Source organism: Postia placenta, assembly GCF_002117355.1.
Source record: "Postia placenta MAD-698-R-SB12 unplaced genomic scaffold POSPLAscaffold_24, whole genome shotgun sequence".
NCBI classification, from domain to species: Eukaryota; Fungi; Basidiomycota; class Agaricomycetes; order Polyporales; family Adustoporiaceae; genus Rhodonia; species Rhodonia placenta.
The window spans coordinates 219,599-235,311 of NW_020169855.1; the positions used below are offsets into that span (position 1 = coordinate 219,599).

Here is a 15,713-nt window from a genome sequence, read left to right on the forward strand (position 1 = left end):
CGTCGACCGACACCCATGTCTGCCGTCAACTCCAGGCAGTAGTTACTTTTCGACTATTGCCTTACACATCGCTTCACATATATCGTGCAATCTACACCACCGCTCGACATGGCATCGGTGAAGATTGCACAACTTGTCATCCGAGTAAGCATAGGCATGGACATGGGGGGACCGTCGACTGAGCCTCACCGAGACTCTAGCGAAGCCCATTAGCAACCAGATCAAGACTCAGGCTAAGCAGTTGGTGTCATCGTGACATAGCGAATTCCAGTCTCTGACTTGGTCGCATGAATGTAGGCATGAGACGTTCCGCAAGTTCTGTGTGAACTTGGCGCAGGGCATGTACCAGGCAGAGTTCAGGCTGCGGACGAACCTGTTGGGCGAGCCTGCAAAGCACGTCCGGCCGCTTTCAGAGACAAAGTACGTCTCTTCTATCGTCGATGTCGCAAGCATAAACATTCGCGCCACAGGGCCATAGAGAACGGCGCCAACGCGCTCGCAGAAGGGTTCCTGTTCGGAGTAGCAGCGTTGCTCATTGTAGGCGAGTCATGGCGGTCTTCGCGCAGCTCGTCCAAACGGAGAGACGCCGTCGATGACAAGCTGGAGGACTTGCAGTCGAGAGTAGAGCAGCTATCAGAGACGGCGAGCTCGATGCAGGCGCTTTTCGAGGAGCGGTGGGCGGAGGAACGGCAACGGTGCGCCTATACTTCTTTCGCATACATTGGTCTCATGGGTGCTGCAATCCCTATCACAGCAATGACGAGCTCGCGCGAATACTGGAACGTGTGGTCGAGATCGGCATCAAGGGCGGCTTGAGTGAGCTCGAGGGCACGCCATTAGTGACTCCCCGCATCCAGTGGGCGTCCTCACGGTCGTCTTCGCAGACGCCCTCATTGGATTCGGCGGGCAGCGAGCCTGGCTCCAGCTTGCTGACTGAAGGCACTGTTGCGCAGTCGGATACAAGGCCCTCATAACGTGGTAGGACTTCTCGTATACATTCTCATACCCTTGCGGTGCATAAGAAATACATTAATTAGACAACAGTCCTTCTGCTCAATTGCGGAGACGCCTGCACAGCTGCACGGACCATCTACTCATGCTTTGCATGCCAAAGTTAATCAGCTAGCGGGCTTCCGCCTTGACATGCCAGCGACCCTACTCACATTGCATTGATCTTCAAGCAACATTTCATCATCTCGCAGTGCCACAGGTTCTGATGAGAACGCTCTCGCATTTTCGTGAGGTATGAGCACATTTGGATTGGCTTCGAAGCCAGTCCTAACCCTTTTGCCATCGCCTCGAGGTTATCGACCACACTCCTGCTGGGACTGGACACAAACGTCGCCCCCGTCTGATCTTTCGAAGCAGGCATATACTAGGCTTCTTGCTCCACTGCGCAGTTGCTTCGTTGGGTGAATGTCGACTCTGCTTAAATTTACCACCGCTTTCGACTGTCTAGTCCTGCATCATAGCACATTGCTCGCCGTTCTCTTTCTGGTAAGCTAACTCGAACATTGTCACACTGGCATTCTCAAGGTGAGTTATGTGTCCCATGACCCTCCTTCCGTAAGGTCGGGATTTGTAGCATATCCGCGGAACACAAAAGCCAAGCGCCAACGGTTCCTAGGCGCTTGATGCCATGCTGTGTTTTGTGGACATGTCGTCCTGCTCCCGCGTGTATCAGTAAGTCCTTTGTAGGGCAGTGTATATGTACACAGTCGGCTAGCTCGTTTATGATCTACGCATCGATCGATCGAGGAGCCGTATGGCGTCTGCACAGCAAGGTGGCAATATACCTACGGCCATCTCGTGCCTGCGAGACTATATTTGTGAGTTCATTCGCAACTGATGCGAGCAATTGGGAGACTGACAGATCATCCGATGACATTGGCAGCCCGCAGGAGGATATCAGACCCATCCGTTCCACAGTTATTTCCCGCAAGAAACCGCTCTAAGGCACTGCCCTTCCGTAATGGCAGACTGAACTTCTTTGCTCTGGCCCCAACACCAGCTCAGCAAGCAATAGTAGCTGGCCACGGTCTGGCTGTGCATTCTGGAATTCTGCAAACGTCGGATCCCCGGTCTTTCTGCGCGTGTCCACGTCATGGTTGTGCTCCAGGCATTCTGTCACGCTCGCCAGAATGTCGCTGGTACGACTTTCTGCGACGTTCATGGCCCGGAGATTTATCCGCAGCATATACAGTCTCTGTCGGCGTCGAGTCATTGCATCGCATTAGCCATGCCGGTTAGTGCATGCAGAAGGCTGCCTCGCAACAGTTATAACGAAGAGACTGTTCCTCTCACATTGTACTCAAGCGAGGGTCTCCGGAAGACTATGTCCCAGCCAAACCATGATTTCTTAGCACCAGCGGAGTACGGTCTTCTCGCGGATTTCTCGCCTTGGCCATCGCCTGCTGACTTTTCTGTGACTTTACCGGTCCAGGTAAGCTCGTCACTTTGTCGCCCACCTTCAATGCTCAATACTGATGAAAATCTCATTGTTAGAACACGGGCTCTTCATTCATAGAAGGCAACCATGCCGCAGAGGTAATGTCATTCAGGTCTCATCTCAAAATTGTCAAGTTTAGTCATTGAGCGTTAGTACAACACGGCCATCCAGATGGCTCTGCCCGTGTACTACAGTCCGTATGACTCATCACAGGCGGCTACAAGGTACGAGACCGACACAGACTACTATTCGGACGGCACCTGAAATTTCTCATCCTAGTCCCTTGAATCCAGTACCTACGAACTCTGTGGCAACATGGCAACCCCAAGTAGAGAGAAACTCGAGTCAGTCTACTCCGGTCACACCGCTGCGGCGTCTGCGAGTGCCGCAGACTATACAGGCTTCACAGAACAGCCGACCCTTCTACTCGGTTGAGTTTCAGGTCGGCGGCTCCTGCGGTGTACGTATACGCGATGTGCTGAAAGAGCGCGTTCGCGTCGACCGCAGTGCGGAGCGTGTCTTCGACTCAGTCGGAGTTCGCCAATTCCGCCTTGTCATTGCTGTATGTCCGACCGCTTGTGACTGAAGGATGCCGCATGCTAAATTACGCAAAGTGGCCAGGCTACTCAAACTCGGGCACATACATACCAGTGCAGAGTAACGGCGGGTACATCAATCGTGGACGGCTCGCGACGCTCATCTGCCTCCATATAGCTCGCTTCATGAACAGAGCCTCAGTGAGTCTATCTTGCTCTAGATGTCCTACCGACCACCGGCATCAACTGCTTATATTCATCACACCTAGAAACGACGGCCTAGCCAGGCTAGGGAGTGGACAATCGGTCGGAGGGGGATCAAGGTAGAAAATGTCTGGCTTCTTTCAGTTTCGCCCGCTTTAAGCAATATCTGGCTTGCTGAAATTGAAGTCCAGCTCTAGGGCTCTCGTTGCGAAGCAGTCGCCTCTGCGGATATCCAAATGACTGTATGCGCATGTCTCTTACGCTCGCGTTTATATTATTGACTACTTATTACCGCCACCCCTCCTCCATCCATTTACATACTCTCCCCTTAGTATTACGCTTCGTTCAATATCACATTGCCTCTGCATATTTCTACCTATGTAGCAGGCTGTACTTGCTGATTCCGCGTACGGACATAATGTGCAGAACGCGATCACATGACCGTATCACACACTGCATTGGGGTCGCGACCAAGCTCCGGTCTTCCTCCACGTCCGTCACCAAGTCCCATCCTTACGAGAAAAACGGAAGGGTACGCTATTTATATGTCAGCTATTCTGATCATTTTCATCTTCGATTTGACCAAACAATATCAATGACCAACATCAATTCAGCATGCAAGGACGTCACCATCGACGCGGACCCTATATGTGGATAAAACCCCATTTCATAATCGTTCTGCTCCTCACTCAGGATGCTACGATCACCGCGTTCTGAAGACCAGAACATTTCCTGCGCGGTCGATAGAAGTAGCGCAGCTGCATACATCAGTCCGACCCATGAAAATCACAGAACCAAAATGCAGCCACTCATTGCAGCGGACGGTTGACTGCGCTACGCATTCGTCATTTTCAGCCGTCCCATGGATCTTCGGACAATCAGGCTTTGGGTTTTGGGCCGTGCCGGAAGCGGTCCTGATTAGCTAAACACCTCCAGTGACGATAACAATGTCCATGTGCGCAATGATACATAGCAAATGTGCGTCTAACATTAAACAACGCTGCCCCCAACAAACCGACCGACAGCACAGGAAGGAGGATAAGCGGTCTACGAGATACCGAGTGCGCCGAGCTCTTTCCGTATCTCCGCCTCGGATTCGATCTTCTTCAGCTGTGTCGCCTCCAGCCGGTCGCCCTTCTTGGCCTTCTCCTTGAGCTCCTCGATGGCTTTGAGCTGCGGGCAAATTAGCACAGGACAACATCAACGCAAACACAGCATCTACGAACCTTTTTGTTCAGATTGCGGACCTTCTTAGCGATCGGATCCAGTACGGCCGCATCGACACCAGGCGTTGGCGGGACCGACGCGTCAACAGGACTGGGGGGCTGCTCCGGCGCCCCGTTCACCTGGATCTCAATGGACGGGCGTGATAAGTCCTCCCCAGCCGGGCCGCCTTCCTTGTCTTTCTTCGGGCCCTTCTTCTTCCGGCCACGCTTCTCCGGTTCGGCTGCCCCATTGCACACCGGTGAAGGCGATGTTGGTGCACCCGGGACGTGCTTACGACCGTTGCCATTGATGCGTCCTGGGGCGGGGCTCCGACTGTACCGCCCGTTCGGGGTCGAGGGCGCGCTCGGCGAGTCGTCGTCTCGCTTGTAGACCAAAGAGGCCTCAAGACCCCGAGCGCCAGGAGGACGGTAGGCTCCGGCGGGTCTGGCAGCTGCGGGTTTCGCGATGGCCGCGTGCGTCTGGACGCTGAGGGCCGGTGCAGGAGCTACTGGGATGTTCTGGGGGAAAGGTGGGGCAGCGTCGACGGGCGTTGGTCGCCACGACGCTTGATACAGGTCGTCGACAGGGTGGACATGCACCAGCGGACCGGTGCAGTGCCAGATCTTGATACCATTGTCGACACGGAGCCGCGGGGAAAGCGTCGCAGTCAAGAGGAAACGGCCATCGGGAGACCACTCGCAGTGCGAGGTGTTGGAAGCGTCAATGCTAGTGACCTTCGTCAACGTACGACGATCGTAGATATCGGCCCTTCCCGCAAGGTTGCCAAACCCTGCCATAGCAAGAAGACGCCCTTGCGGGTTGAACGAGATGAAGTTGAAGAAGGCCGTTCCGAAGTCGTGAAGAGTACGTGCACGCTGATCAAGTAGCGTGGCCTTCGCAGGCATATCTATTCAAGGTCAATACGGAGTTTATGAAGAGAACAAAAAGACACGAACATCCGTAGATCACGCCAAACTCTTTCGAGTTCGGACTCCATGCGAAATCGTGCACCGGACCCTCCTTGTCCAATGTAATGCGACAGTCGAAATTGCCCGCTGCACTCAAGAGATACATCCCTCCAGTCTCGCCATAATAACTCTTGTTGGCCTGGTCGACCTCGGTCTGCGTCAGAATCAACACTTGTGTTCCGAGAGTGTTCCACTTGATTGTGGACTTGTCAGCCTTGAAGAATGTCTTCTGACAAGTGGGTGCCCCTGCAAGGCCCATCAAGCCGTAGATCTTCACGCTAGCAGGTGCAGCCTTCTTCACGATCAGTTTAAAACCTTCTAAGATGAATGAGTTGACGGACCTTTTTCTGGGCAATGAAGACAGCCACAGAGGGGTTCAAGCCCGGGCTCAACACAATGTTTGTCGCGCCCTCAACCTTGAGTTTGTCCACAACACCGCTAGACCACTCTGCAGGGCGGAACACCTGAATCTCCTGTCCTACCAACCGGACGGCATGCGACTCGGTTATGGTATATTGCAGATCCCATTCCTCCAGTGACTTCTGAGTAAAGGCCACAAGCTCCTCACCGGTCGAAACCGAGAACACTCGCAGGTTCTTGTGCTGGGCGCCATCCTCGAGCTTAACTAGCCGCTCCCACGTCGAGAGGTAGGTGCCTCGCGGCGAGAAGTTGATCTCGACGATGTTCGGGAGCGCGAGTTCCTGCAGCAGCTGCACGCTCTCTGCCTGGTAGATGCGGACCCCGGTCGGCACCGCGTAGGCGAAGAGACGGCCGTCCGCACTGTAATGATATGTACGTGCGGGTACGTCGGGTCCTTGGAAGCTGTCTACGGCCTCATAGTTTGGGGTACCACCTATGAGACCCAAGGACTTCTGTGCACGGACTAGGCGAGGTCAAACGAGTGAAATAGCAAAGTGAATGACCACTCACAGGCGTACTGCTGAGAGGGCGAGGAAGCCATTGGGACAGAGGAGACGGAGGAAGAAGCAAGTGAATGCTTCACGGAGGTGGACGGCGGTGCGAAGGTGAGACTCCTCTCCGCCCCCGCCAGCCTGAAAAATCGATATCCCGCTTATGTAATCTATGCGCTCAATCATTATACACTCAGAATTACGGCTTATCCCGAGATATATATCTCATCAGGGAATTCAACTCTCAGCGAGTCATAGCCACAATGCCACAACGTTGTGAATATTGATAGAAAATTCACAGTGCGAGTAATTAATGCCAGTGCAAGGAAGCACATTAGTCTCAGGATATATCTTCCAGTACTCGGGTTGTGTCTCAGCCTCACGGCAGCGGCACAGAACGTAGCTTGAATGGCGCCACCGCGCTTTGACGGAGAGTCTGAAAGCCCAGCAATCAGAGGAACCTATATGAGGTAGAAGGCACACTGACGCTACTTGTTTGGCTTCAAAGTCCCCACTTGTCCACTCTGACATCCATGCACTCAGGAAGCTCGCGCCAGATCTCTCGTCGCGACTCCAGGTCTTTCGTCTCCAGCATTGTAGTACAAAAAGTGCACAGGTCACCGAACCCTCCCATGGACACCGACAAGGACTCCAGCACGGACGGGCTGGTCAAAATGGATCTGGTCAGCGCATCGCGGGAGATTTCTTTGAGGATTTCTTGGCATGACAGCAGTGCGGTGCGGCAGGCGAAGCTGCAGCGCAAGGTCCCGTCGTAAAGCCAGGCGTAGGCGGTAAGTTTGAGGGAGCGCAGCTTCTCCCTGCCGTTAAGGCAGCGTATGATGTCCTCTTCGCCTAGTTGGACTGTTATACCGTCGACCTTGCGGATGCCGCGCAGGAGGATGTCATTTTCAAACAGAGAGCAGCGGTACAGCGCTAGGGGAAGGATGCCATACGTCTCCGTCAAGCGGGCAAGGCCAACAGCTGTAAACGCGTCGTCGTCCTCCATCGCCATGAGTGGACTGCGGTTCGCCAGGAATTGGCCTACATCGGCCATGCTGTCTGGAAAACAGGAATGAAGCCGCGTCACAGCAGCGCCCATGACTGTATCCATCTCATACTTGTGTGCGAGCCGTATCAAAGACGCCACGAAAGAGAAAGTCACTGGGGGGGACGGGCCAAAGAACCTGGCAGAGCACCAATAAGCATGCAAGACGCTGAAAGACACCGTTGCAGCTTACCTACCTTGTACCATCATACATTATAGTCAGTATTGCGACAACGTCTTGTGGGGAGTCGTACAACCGTACTGTCGGGCAGCCGTCCATCCTTTCCAGCTCAGAACTGTTGGAGACCTGGAACATATCACGGAAAATTGGGGAATGTCGGGCGAGCACCCCCGCGTGCACGCGGAATGCTATGTTCTCAACAAGAAGAACTACTGTTCCATCGTCGAACCAGAAGCCGACATGTCGCCTGGGTGCTTGCAATGTACCGACCCCGGCCTGAAAGTCCTGGTGATCTCTTACGGGAGTAGTGCTAATCAATGCAAATATAATCCGATTGAGCCGACTTCAGAAATCTTGCCACCTGGAAGTTTGCGATTGTCATCACTCACGCTTCCGGACCCTCTTTCATCGTACTACAGCGGTGTAACAGGCCTGCGTTTGAGTAAACACGGTCTAGGCCAATGGTGTTGATGGGGGCAAACAGAGATAGCAGGAGAACAAGTGAATATCGGAATCATGATACAGGGGCTCAGGGACATCGTGTTCAGCACGATACGTGTCTAAGTATGTTGTTTCCTAAAGACAGCATCGTGCATAGCCCATTGATCGCGAAACAAGCAGGTGACGAGAGGAAACTACTGATTAGCAGAACGAAAATATCATTCGAGTCCAAACTAGGTAGTATGACCTAGGACGATAATCTCAGGCAAGACAAGTAAGTAAACGATAGTCTAAGTGCAGCATATGTCCAAGTCCATCGCGAAGAGATATAACACATGGCAAACAAAAACTCTCGTCACTATCGTGAAGCAACATTTCTTTCGGTTTCGCGACACATCTTGCTAGCATTCTCGATGGCCTGCATCCAAAGCTGACAGTCGCGCGCCGAGTTAGCCCGGAGGGCAATGGTGTCTCCTCCGCGAGGGTAGGCCGTCACAAGCTGGAATGCGAGATCGTCTATGTAAAGGAGCCGTCATTGAGCGGGACATAGACCTTCGCGAGCGAGTCACATACCTCTGTGCCCCGGCATCTCTCTCACCCGCACTTCACCGAGAGGAATAGGCTACGACGGTTTTCTGTGAGCGCGCGGGGATGGATAGCGAAGATAGATCACGTACCGTGCGATACAGCCTCTTCGCCGTGTCCTCTGTGAGGACTAGGATGTCACTGCATAGGAACGCACGAAGACGGCGCCCACTCTTCGCCTTCATAAGAGTACCTTCCTTGAGTAGTCTGCGAGTCTTTCCATAACGGGTCGGAGCCGTCAGGTCCAGACGGCTATTGGAAATCTGAGAGTTGTCCGTGCTGAGCCAGAGTAGCAGACGCACCCATGCCCAAGCCATAAATCCTTCGAAATTACTCTCAAACGCTCTCTTCCTTCCTGTTCTCTGATGGTCTCGTTGATGTTCTCGAGGATCCGCTCCGCGATCGCGAGAGCATTCTCTATCTGCCTGCGATCATCGCTCATCTCAGTGTAGTGCAGAATCTAGTCGAATATTAGCAAGCACGCAAAGTTTTAGGATGAGTTGTTCACTTGTTTGATGAGCAACGGGTAACGGGTGATTCGTTGCACTGGATTAGGCTGTGTCAAAATGCATAGTCCAGTTGGCAACGAAGAGCAACGTACTCGGCACAAGCAAATAGCTCGAAAGATCAAGGTTCCGGGCTGCTGGGTCATCCCGAAGGCGCTACGATAAAACATCAGGTTTTGTCTTCTTGCAATGCAACAGCGACCCACCTGCAGGCGAGCAGACAGCTCGAGGTTAGACTCACGCAACGATTGTAGAACCCTGATTGCATAGGCTTGATTGACGCAGTATACCTGTGCGCATCTTAGGCTCGTCACTGGCATGTCCCAATTCCTACCGCGCTCACCACGTATTTGTCCATTTCAGGCATATTCGCTCTGAGAATATCGCCAATCGCGTCAATGTAAAGCCTACATTCCTTCTGACGCTCTTCGAGAGAGCTCAGAAGCGTCTGCACATAATGAGTGTGGGATATGTTATTCTAAGTTCAGCGAGCGCACCGTATTTGTTAATAGGATTTCTTCAACATTGGCGAAGATAACTTTGACTGCCCTTTCATCGAGTATCTCTAGCAAGTGAGTATAAAACAACTTGATTTTGCCGTTAGTCATACACTTCACAGGGACAAGAACCAGATTACCTCGACGATGAGCTGCAGATCTCTGACATAGGCGGCTTCTGTAGTGATCAACTCGAAGATGGCCTATGGCGCATATCATCAGCTAGGTCAACGTGCAGGCTGCTCCGGAAACTTACTTCCTGGCGACGGCGTTCCCTTACCGGTATTTCTTCGAGGGCGGACCTGTCTACGAGACTTCCCCAGGACTATGATGCCACGAGGTCAACTCATGTCACAGCAATATGTCAATCACCATACTGAACCAAATCCACTGTCGCCCTCCATTGTAGGTGTGCCGGCGTCCTTCGTGAGTATAGGGGCGGAGATTACAGGCATTGTACGCGCCTCGCCGTCGTTTGCGGGGGTCTTGCGACCAAATATGCTAAAGAAGAGCAATGGAACGCGAGGTTCAGGTTCAGTCGAGGCACTGCGTGTTATCGGCGTGGTCGGCGTCTGCATGGACGTGTTGCTATCCATGGAGGCGATCGAGAGCCTGTTCACGTTTGGATTCGCCTGCCTGAAGGCTTCATAGCGCTCAAATGCATCATCCAGCCGTAATGAATGGTCTGCGTCCTCAGGTTCGGGAGGTTCAGGTAGATCTTTCCCTGGGGACGACGGAAGACTTGAAGTGGATCGAGGTCTTGGGACTGCAGGTGGCGGGCGACGTTTGCGACGGCTCCTTGTTCGCACAGGCCTGGGGGGTGGCTTGACATCGGACTTGATGATGAAACCGGCAGCTTCAAGGACACGCTGACGCTCCAGCTCTCGTGCCTCCCGCTCAACAGCACGAACCTCTTCATTCATCTCCTCGTCTTCTCCTGTGTCTGACTCAGAAAAAGAATCATAGTCAGATCCAGAAGCAGACTCCTCATCGGATTCGACGATCTCTCTGCCGTCATCGTTATTGTCAGGCGAAATCGGCGAACTAGGGGGATCTTCTGCATGCGACACTTCCTCCGGCGACGCGGGGCTCTCGTGTTGACTGGAGACTTCTTTCGTATCGAGCGTGAATTGTCATTGTCCAGAACCAAATGGTGAATACATGTAACAGAAAATGAGAAAGATTACTCAGCCTGCCAGCAACGTAAACAACAGAACACGAAGAGGACGGACTGTTAACTAACCCTCCATAACTTCTAGGTATCCAGCGGGGACGATGAATATAACTCCGCCTTGCTCGGCCTTCCACCAATCGGCTTCGCTGCGGTCGACAATAGACAGTTCGTCTCCTTCAGAGAACGGAAGTTCGTCGGTGCTGCTACCGGTGTAGGAGTACAGTGCTCTGGCCTTCACTAAAAGACGAACGTAAATGCAGAGTTTGATACGAGCGAGAAGGCTCAAAATGTACCTTGTTCAATTTGCGCGACATATGTCTTCGGGAAGAAACCAGATTTCCCGTCGCGAACAAGCGTGCCGTACCACCACTCGCCCCCACTTTTCGAGGGATGCGCTATTAGCATTAGGTTTTCTGCAAATGCTGACAGGTGGCAGATATGAGCTACGATACTCCTGCACACGAATACGGCCACTTACAGAGATCTTCGGCTCGTTGGCCTTCATACGGATATAAGGAGCGAACGTGGTATTCTAGCGTACGGAACAATGGTTAGCGGATCGTCGTCATTTAAGCGAGAGAGAACATCACCAGTAAGTTTGTCGACATCAGACATTGGATCATTTTCAGCAGTATCGACTTTGATTTCAGGCACGGGGGTATCGGGCTCGTCCTCTTCTTGCGTCGACGGTAAATGCTCCAGCTGTGCTGGTTGTACTGCCCCACTATCCGCAGCAAGACCAGCATACCAATCAACAGAGTCTCTGTTGCTGGACCTTTGCGAAGACAACGTGGGCATCTCCAAAGTAGCAGGAATCGATTCACTGGGAGCAGGAGGCGAAGGTGCCCTAGCAGCAGGATTGATGTGCGGGGGTGGAGCCGTATCGCCCACTACCTTGCCAGATACCGGCGCGGCACTCCGGTCGTTTGTTTGTGCCTTGCGCAGCCTAGCACCCATCTGAATGGCACTCAGCAAGGCACTGCGATCGCCGGTAGGAGCCGGAGCAGCGACTGCAGGAGGGGGCGGTGCAGCCGGCGCCATGGGCGGAGGCGGCGGGACAGGCGCGCTATCCATAGTTGGCGGAGCAGACGGCGGAGGAAGGGGTGCGGACAGAGTCGACGAGGCTTCAACTGGAGGCGGTGGCTTGGAAGACGCGGCCGCAGCCGACTGTGGGCGTGACGGGGGCAGAATGCCACCGAATAACGCCTGCGCCAACTTGTTGCGAGTGTCGCGAGATGAGTCTAGTTCGTCATCACTGCTATCGTCATCATCCTTCTCTTCAATTTCATCCCACTCTCCTTCGCTCTCCCCAGGTGCCGTGTGGTATGTCGTCTTGACTGCAGGTGGAGCTGGGCTCTTTGATGAAGGGGGAACAGCAGACGCAGGCGGTACCGGAGGAGTAAAGAACGTAGGAGGCGTAGACGCGGGAGGTGCCGATGGTGATGATACCTGGTTCTTAAAGAAGGGGTTGGTACTACCGTTTGTCGCCGGCGTCGGCGGTGAGCTCGCGGCTCCAGGGCTTTCCTTGAGCATGCGACTGAACGGATTAGTGGCGGACTTATCAGTAGGCGGACTGGCAACGGGGGGAGGAGGAGGCGGCGGAGGTGCTGGGGCCGTCGGCGGGCTAGCGATTTCGGGAGCAGGGGGTGCGATAGGTGCTGGCGGGGCAGGTGTAATTGCAGCAGGTGGTGTTGGCACTGGCGAAGCTGTCTTCGCCTGGAATGCACGGCGTTTGGCCTGATATTCCTCCTCCGCACGCCTCGCCTCCTCCTCTTCCTGCTCCAACTGACGCAGCCTTTCCAGGCGTTCGCGCTGCTTGCGCAGCGCCTCCTGGCGTTTGCGAATTTCCTGCTCCTCGGGGTCTTCCTCGGGATCTTGCCTTGGAGCAGCGACCACAGGCGCAGGCGCAGGCGGAGCGGCTGGCCTAGTAGCGGGTGCGCGCGGGGCGGGGACCTTCCTCGGAGGGGGCGGGGCAGGTGCCCTCGGCTTAGGAGGCGGTGGCGTCGGTTTTGGTGTCGGCACCTGTGTAGACGGTGTGGGAGGTGCAAGCGGAGCGGATGTTGCTGCAGTGGGCGTAGGAGGAGCAGGCGACGCCGCACCATCCTTCAAGGCTTTCTCGCTCTGCAGCCGTTCCCTACGCACCCTTTCCCTCTCTTCCGCTTCCTTCTCGGCCTGACGTGCCCTCTCTTCTGCCTCCTGTCTCTCGCGCGCCAAGCGGTCCTCCACGGTATTATCCAGTTTGGGGGACGGTGACGGAGTATTGGAGACACCTAGAGCAGCCATGCGCTCCTGCATGCGGCGCTTGGCCTCTGCTTGAATGAATGCCTTGCGCTCCTCTGCTGACATGTTTCTGACATTCGGCGCAGGGGACTTACTCGGCGTCGGCACCGGAGGAGGCGGATTGCTGATGGCGCTTGGGGGAGGAGCGGACGGTGGCGCCGGCGGAGGAGAGCGAGCGGCGTACGGGCTGCGGGGTCTGTCGTAGTCGCGATCGCGGTCACGGTCACGTTCGCGGTCGCGGTCGTGGTCATAGTCCTTGTCTCTGTTACGCGAGTAGGGCCGGTCTCGGTCGTAGTCGCGATCCCTCTCGTCCCGGTCATACGAGCTCCTGCGATACCTATCCCGATCGTCGTCGTAGCGCGACGAATGACGGTCGTCCCGGTCATCATATCTGCCGAAACGCTCGTTGCGCCTATCTCGCTCGCGTGCCCACTCACGCTTCTCCCGCGCCCGCCTCTCCTCCCTGTCCTTGATCTTCCTCTCCACCTCCGGTATGCGCTCATGCATAAGTTTCAGCAACTCACGCTCCAGCCGTCGGCGCTCCTCGTCCTTAGCAACGCTCCTGGGGCCGCGAGACACGTAGTCGAGGTCGTCCTTCACCCTGTTCACCCGGTAGCGCAGGTCCTCCATCTCGCGTTCAAGTGCCTCGTCCTCTGCTGTCCGCGACGCGTTCTCGTCGGCGGATCGATCCAGCATCTTCGCTGTGTTCTCCAGCTGCCGCTTCATGTCATCGAGATCTGCGGTAGGGTTCTCGCTTTCGGCCGCAGTGCGAACTGTGCTACGATCCACATGGCGTGATCGGGGCTGGTAGAATCCTCCCGGCGGGCTCTCATCCTTATACTTGTAGACCGTCGCGTCTTGACGCCCGCCAGCACCCGGTGCAGACGTGCTGTTGAAAGACCGTTCCTTCAGCTTCGAAACTGGTGCGTCTAGACCTGATGGTGAGCGCGCGCGTGTATCATTCTTTAAGATGTCCTTGAGCAGGTTGACCGACGTGTCGAGATCTCTGTGCGACGGCGGTACAAGCTCGGCAGGGAGCTCGTCAGGAATCTCGTTCCCGTTCAGACCTGTGTGAATATAAGAGGTTGAACCCGTACACAATCGCTCTCACGTACATCGATAAATGAGGCCCATAGCAACGTGAAACTCTGCCAGATTGAGCTTCCCGCGGTTGTCGACGTCTGCCAACGCCCTGAATTGTCGTCAGTGCCCAACCACTATGAGATTTGTGGAGACAAGAAAGTGCGTTTCACAAGGCTTTACTGAACCTGCCTGTCTCAGCACGCCATTGTCTGGCTTATATGGGCGGTACTGACGCTCTTAAGCTCCGCGCAGCAGCCAATCACGCTCAGACAGGCAGGAATGGCCTCACATCATCTTGGCAGGGTGATAGAGAAAAACGTAACGCGCAGCAATAGCCCGTGAACAGAACTATTAGAACAGAACGCACCATATCTTCGCTAGATCGTTCTTGTCTAATCCACTCTGTCCGAACACTTCGAGTGCTGTCTGTCCATTGATGAACCCTGTGCTTTGCAAGTCCCAGGCACGGAATATTTGGTCATAGTTCTTCTTCTCCGCCTTGGACAGCGCCCACGGGACCTTCGGCGTCGTGTTCCCCCGCTGGGCCTGATTGTGCTGCTGGAATGACTGTTGGAGTGACATACCGCCCTGCAGCTGTGCTGATGGCAGCTGCGGCGCGCCTGCCTGATTGTACGGCATTGAAGGGTTCGCGGGTAGGAACGTACTCGACATCATCTGCAGACGTGGGTCCACGTAGCCTGTCATCTGCGGCATGAGCGGGCGCATCCCGCCTGCGCCAGGGTAGCCAGTCGGCTGCGCCGTGAGCGGCGACGCAGCCATGAACCTGCCCGCATTCTGCTGCTGGAATTGTGACGGGATCGGTGGGACTGGCGGAGGCGGGGGTGGGGCCCGCTGCTGGAAACCGCTGCCAGCACCGGGAAAGCCTGTCTGCTGGGGTAATAGAGCCTGCTGCTGAGGAAATCCAGTCTGTTGAGGCTGCTGGAAGCTCGATACGCCTGGAAATCCGGTCTGCTGCGGTTGTTGGAAGCCTTGGGGTCGTTGAGCGGGAAAGCCAGTTGGCTGCGGTGCTATGCCGCCGCCTGGTTGGAATCCCTGTTGGAACTGAGGGTTATAACCTGTTTGCATAGGATATTGGTAGCCCTGCTGCCCCCATTGCGCCATGGCGGCGTACTGTTGAAGATGAAAGTCGGTGGGTGAAGTATGAGGTCAAGCGACGACTTAAATCAGTGTGAACTAAGCTATCGTTTGCAAATCGTGGAAAGGCTATCCTCATAGATAGCCTATGCCGCTGGAGGCCAAGTCAAATACAGTTGAATTCACCTGCTGTGTGAACCCTAGAATAGGGGCTACAACGCGTTCATACCATATTTGGAACTACATCTGCCGCCCTTCGAGAACCATTCTACCATCTACCAGATGGCTGGCGGGCAGAAATACCTGGCTGAGTGGCAGACAAGTCTGAGCTGATTCCATCGAGCGGCTCACGACCCTGGCTAGCGGCGCAAAGAATTGGTTAGTAGGTTTCAGCACACTCACGCAGATGGGTTTTAAAAAGACCGGGTATTGATATTGATTCTTTAAGTACAAAAGCTAGGTCTACACCAATCATCGGCAGTATGAATACATCTTACCATGAAGACTGCACCGACCACGGGGAACATACTACACCTGCGCCAATAAGGAGTC

At 54.6% G+C, this 15,713-nt stretch overlaps 5 protein-coding genes across 5 annotated transcripts; 2 read left to right on the forward strand and 3 right to left on the reverse strand.

Moving 5' to 3' along the window:
- Positions 1 to 108: 108 nt before the first annotated feature.
- Positions 109 to 1,057, forward strand: POSPLADRAFT_1186784 (hypothetical protein; the record flags this gene model as incomplete). The annotated part of the gene is made up of 5 exons (XM_024489244.1): positions 109 to 144; positions 194 to 240; positions 298 to 420; positions 471 to 695; positions 755 to 1,057. The coding sequence occupies 5 exons, from the start codon at positions 109 to 111 to the stop codon at positions 972 to 974; spliced, it is 651 nt and encodes a 216-aa protein (XP_024333078.1). The 3' UTR covers positions 975 to 1,057.
- A 1,278-nt stretch (positions 1,058 to 2,335) lies between these two features.
- Positions 2,336 to 3,386, forward strand: POSPLADRAFT_1050804 (hypothetical protein; the record flags this gene model as incomplete). The annotated part of the gene is made up of 6 exons (XM_024480069.1): positions 2,336 to 2,443; positions 2,506 to 2,547; positions 2,621 to 2,673; positions 2,729 to 3,011; positions 3,064 to 3,186; positions 3,273 to 3,386. The coding sequence occupies 6 exons, from the start codon at positions 2,336 to 2,338 to the stop codon at positions 3,384 to 3,386; spliced, it is 723 nt and encodes a 240-aa protein (XP_024333079.1).
- A 668-nt stretch (positions 3,387 to 4,054) lies between these two features.
- On the reverse strand, positions 4,055 to 6,380 carry POSPLADRAFT_1076655 (hypothetical protein). The gene is made up of 5 exons (XM_024482935.1): positions 6,294 to 6,380; positions 5,705 to 6,246; positions 5,352 to 5,655; positions 4,416 to 5,302; positions 4,055 to 4,362 (listed from the first exon to the last, which is right to left on the reverse strand). The coding sequence occupies exons 1-5, from the start codon at positions 6,322 to 6,324 to the stop codon at positions 4,237 to 4,239; spliced, it is 1,890 nt and encodes a 629-aa protein (XP_024333080.1). The 5' UTR covers positions 6,325 to 6,380; the 3' UTR covers positions 4,055 to 4,236.
- A 396-nt stretch (positions 6,381 to 6,776) lies between these two features.
- On the reverse strand, positions 6,777 to 7,746 carry POSPLADRAFT_1160209 (hypothetical protein; the record flags this gene model as incomplete). Its single annotated transcript, XM_024487518.1, has 2 exons — positions 6,777 to 7,458; positions 7,517 to 7,746. Coding segments are annotated over 2 exons (912 nt in total), but the record flags the coding sequence as incomplete, so codon positions are not given.
- Positions 7,747 to 8,299: 553 nt separating this feature from the next.
- Positions 8,300 to 15,188, reverse strand: POSPLADRAFT_1050806 (hypothetical protein; the record flags this gene model as incomplete). Its single annotated transcript, XM_024480070.1, has 18 exons — positions 8,300 to 8,457; positions 8,515 to 8,563; positions 8,619 to 8,778; positions 8,829 to 8,986; positions 9,035 to 9,072; positions 9,128 to 9,188; positions 9,239 to 9,322; positions 9,376 to 9,480; positions 9,530 to 9,619; positions 9,670 to 9,732; positions 9,786 to 9,854; positions 9,907 to 10,535; positions 10,773 to 10,940; positions 10,997 to 11,125; positions 11,182 to 11,235; positions 11,294 to 14,050; positions 14,099 to 14,175; positions 14,434 to 15,188. The coding sequence occupies 18 exons, from the start codon at positions 15,186 to 15,188 to the stop codon at positions 8,300 to 8,302; spliced, it is 5,604 nt and encodes a 1,867-aa protein (XP_024333082.1).
- Positions 15,189 to 15,713: the final 525 nt, after the last annotated feature.

What these genes read in the sequence shown, in the direction of transcription:
- POSPLADRAFT_1076655 (XM_024482935.1), bottom strand. Translation starts at nt 6,324, where the DNA reads ATGGCTTCCTCGCCCTCTCAGCAGTACGCCT. An exon ending in TCTTCATTGCCCAGAAAAAG is followed by an intron (nt 5,656 to 5,704) that starts GTCCGTCAACTC and finishes ATCGTGAAGAAG; the next exon opens with GCTGCACCTGCTAGCGTGAA. An exon ending in TCCGCAATCTGAACAAAAAG is followed by an intron (nt 4,363 to 4,415) that starts GTTCGTAGATGC and finishes ATTTGCCCGCAG; the next exon opens with CTCAAAGCCATCGAGGAGCT.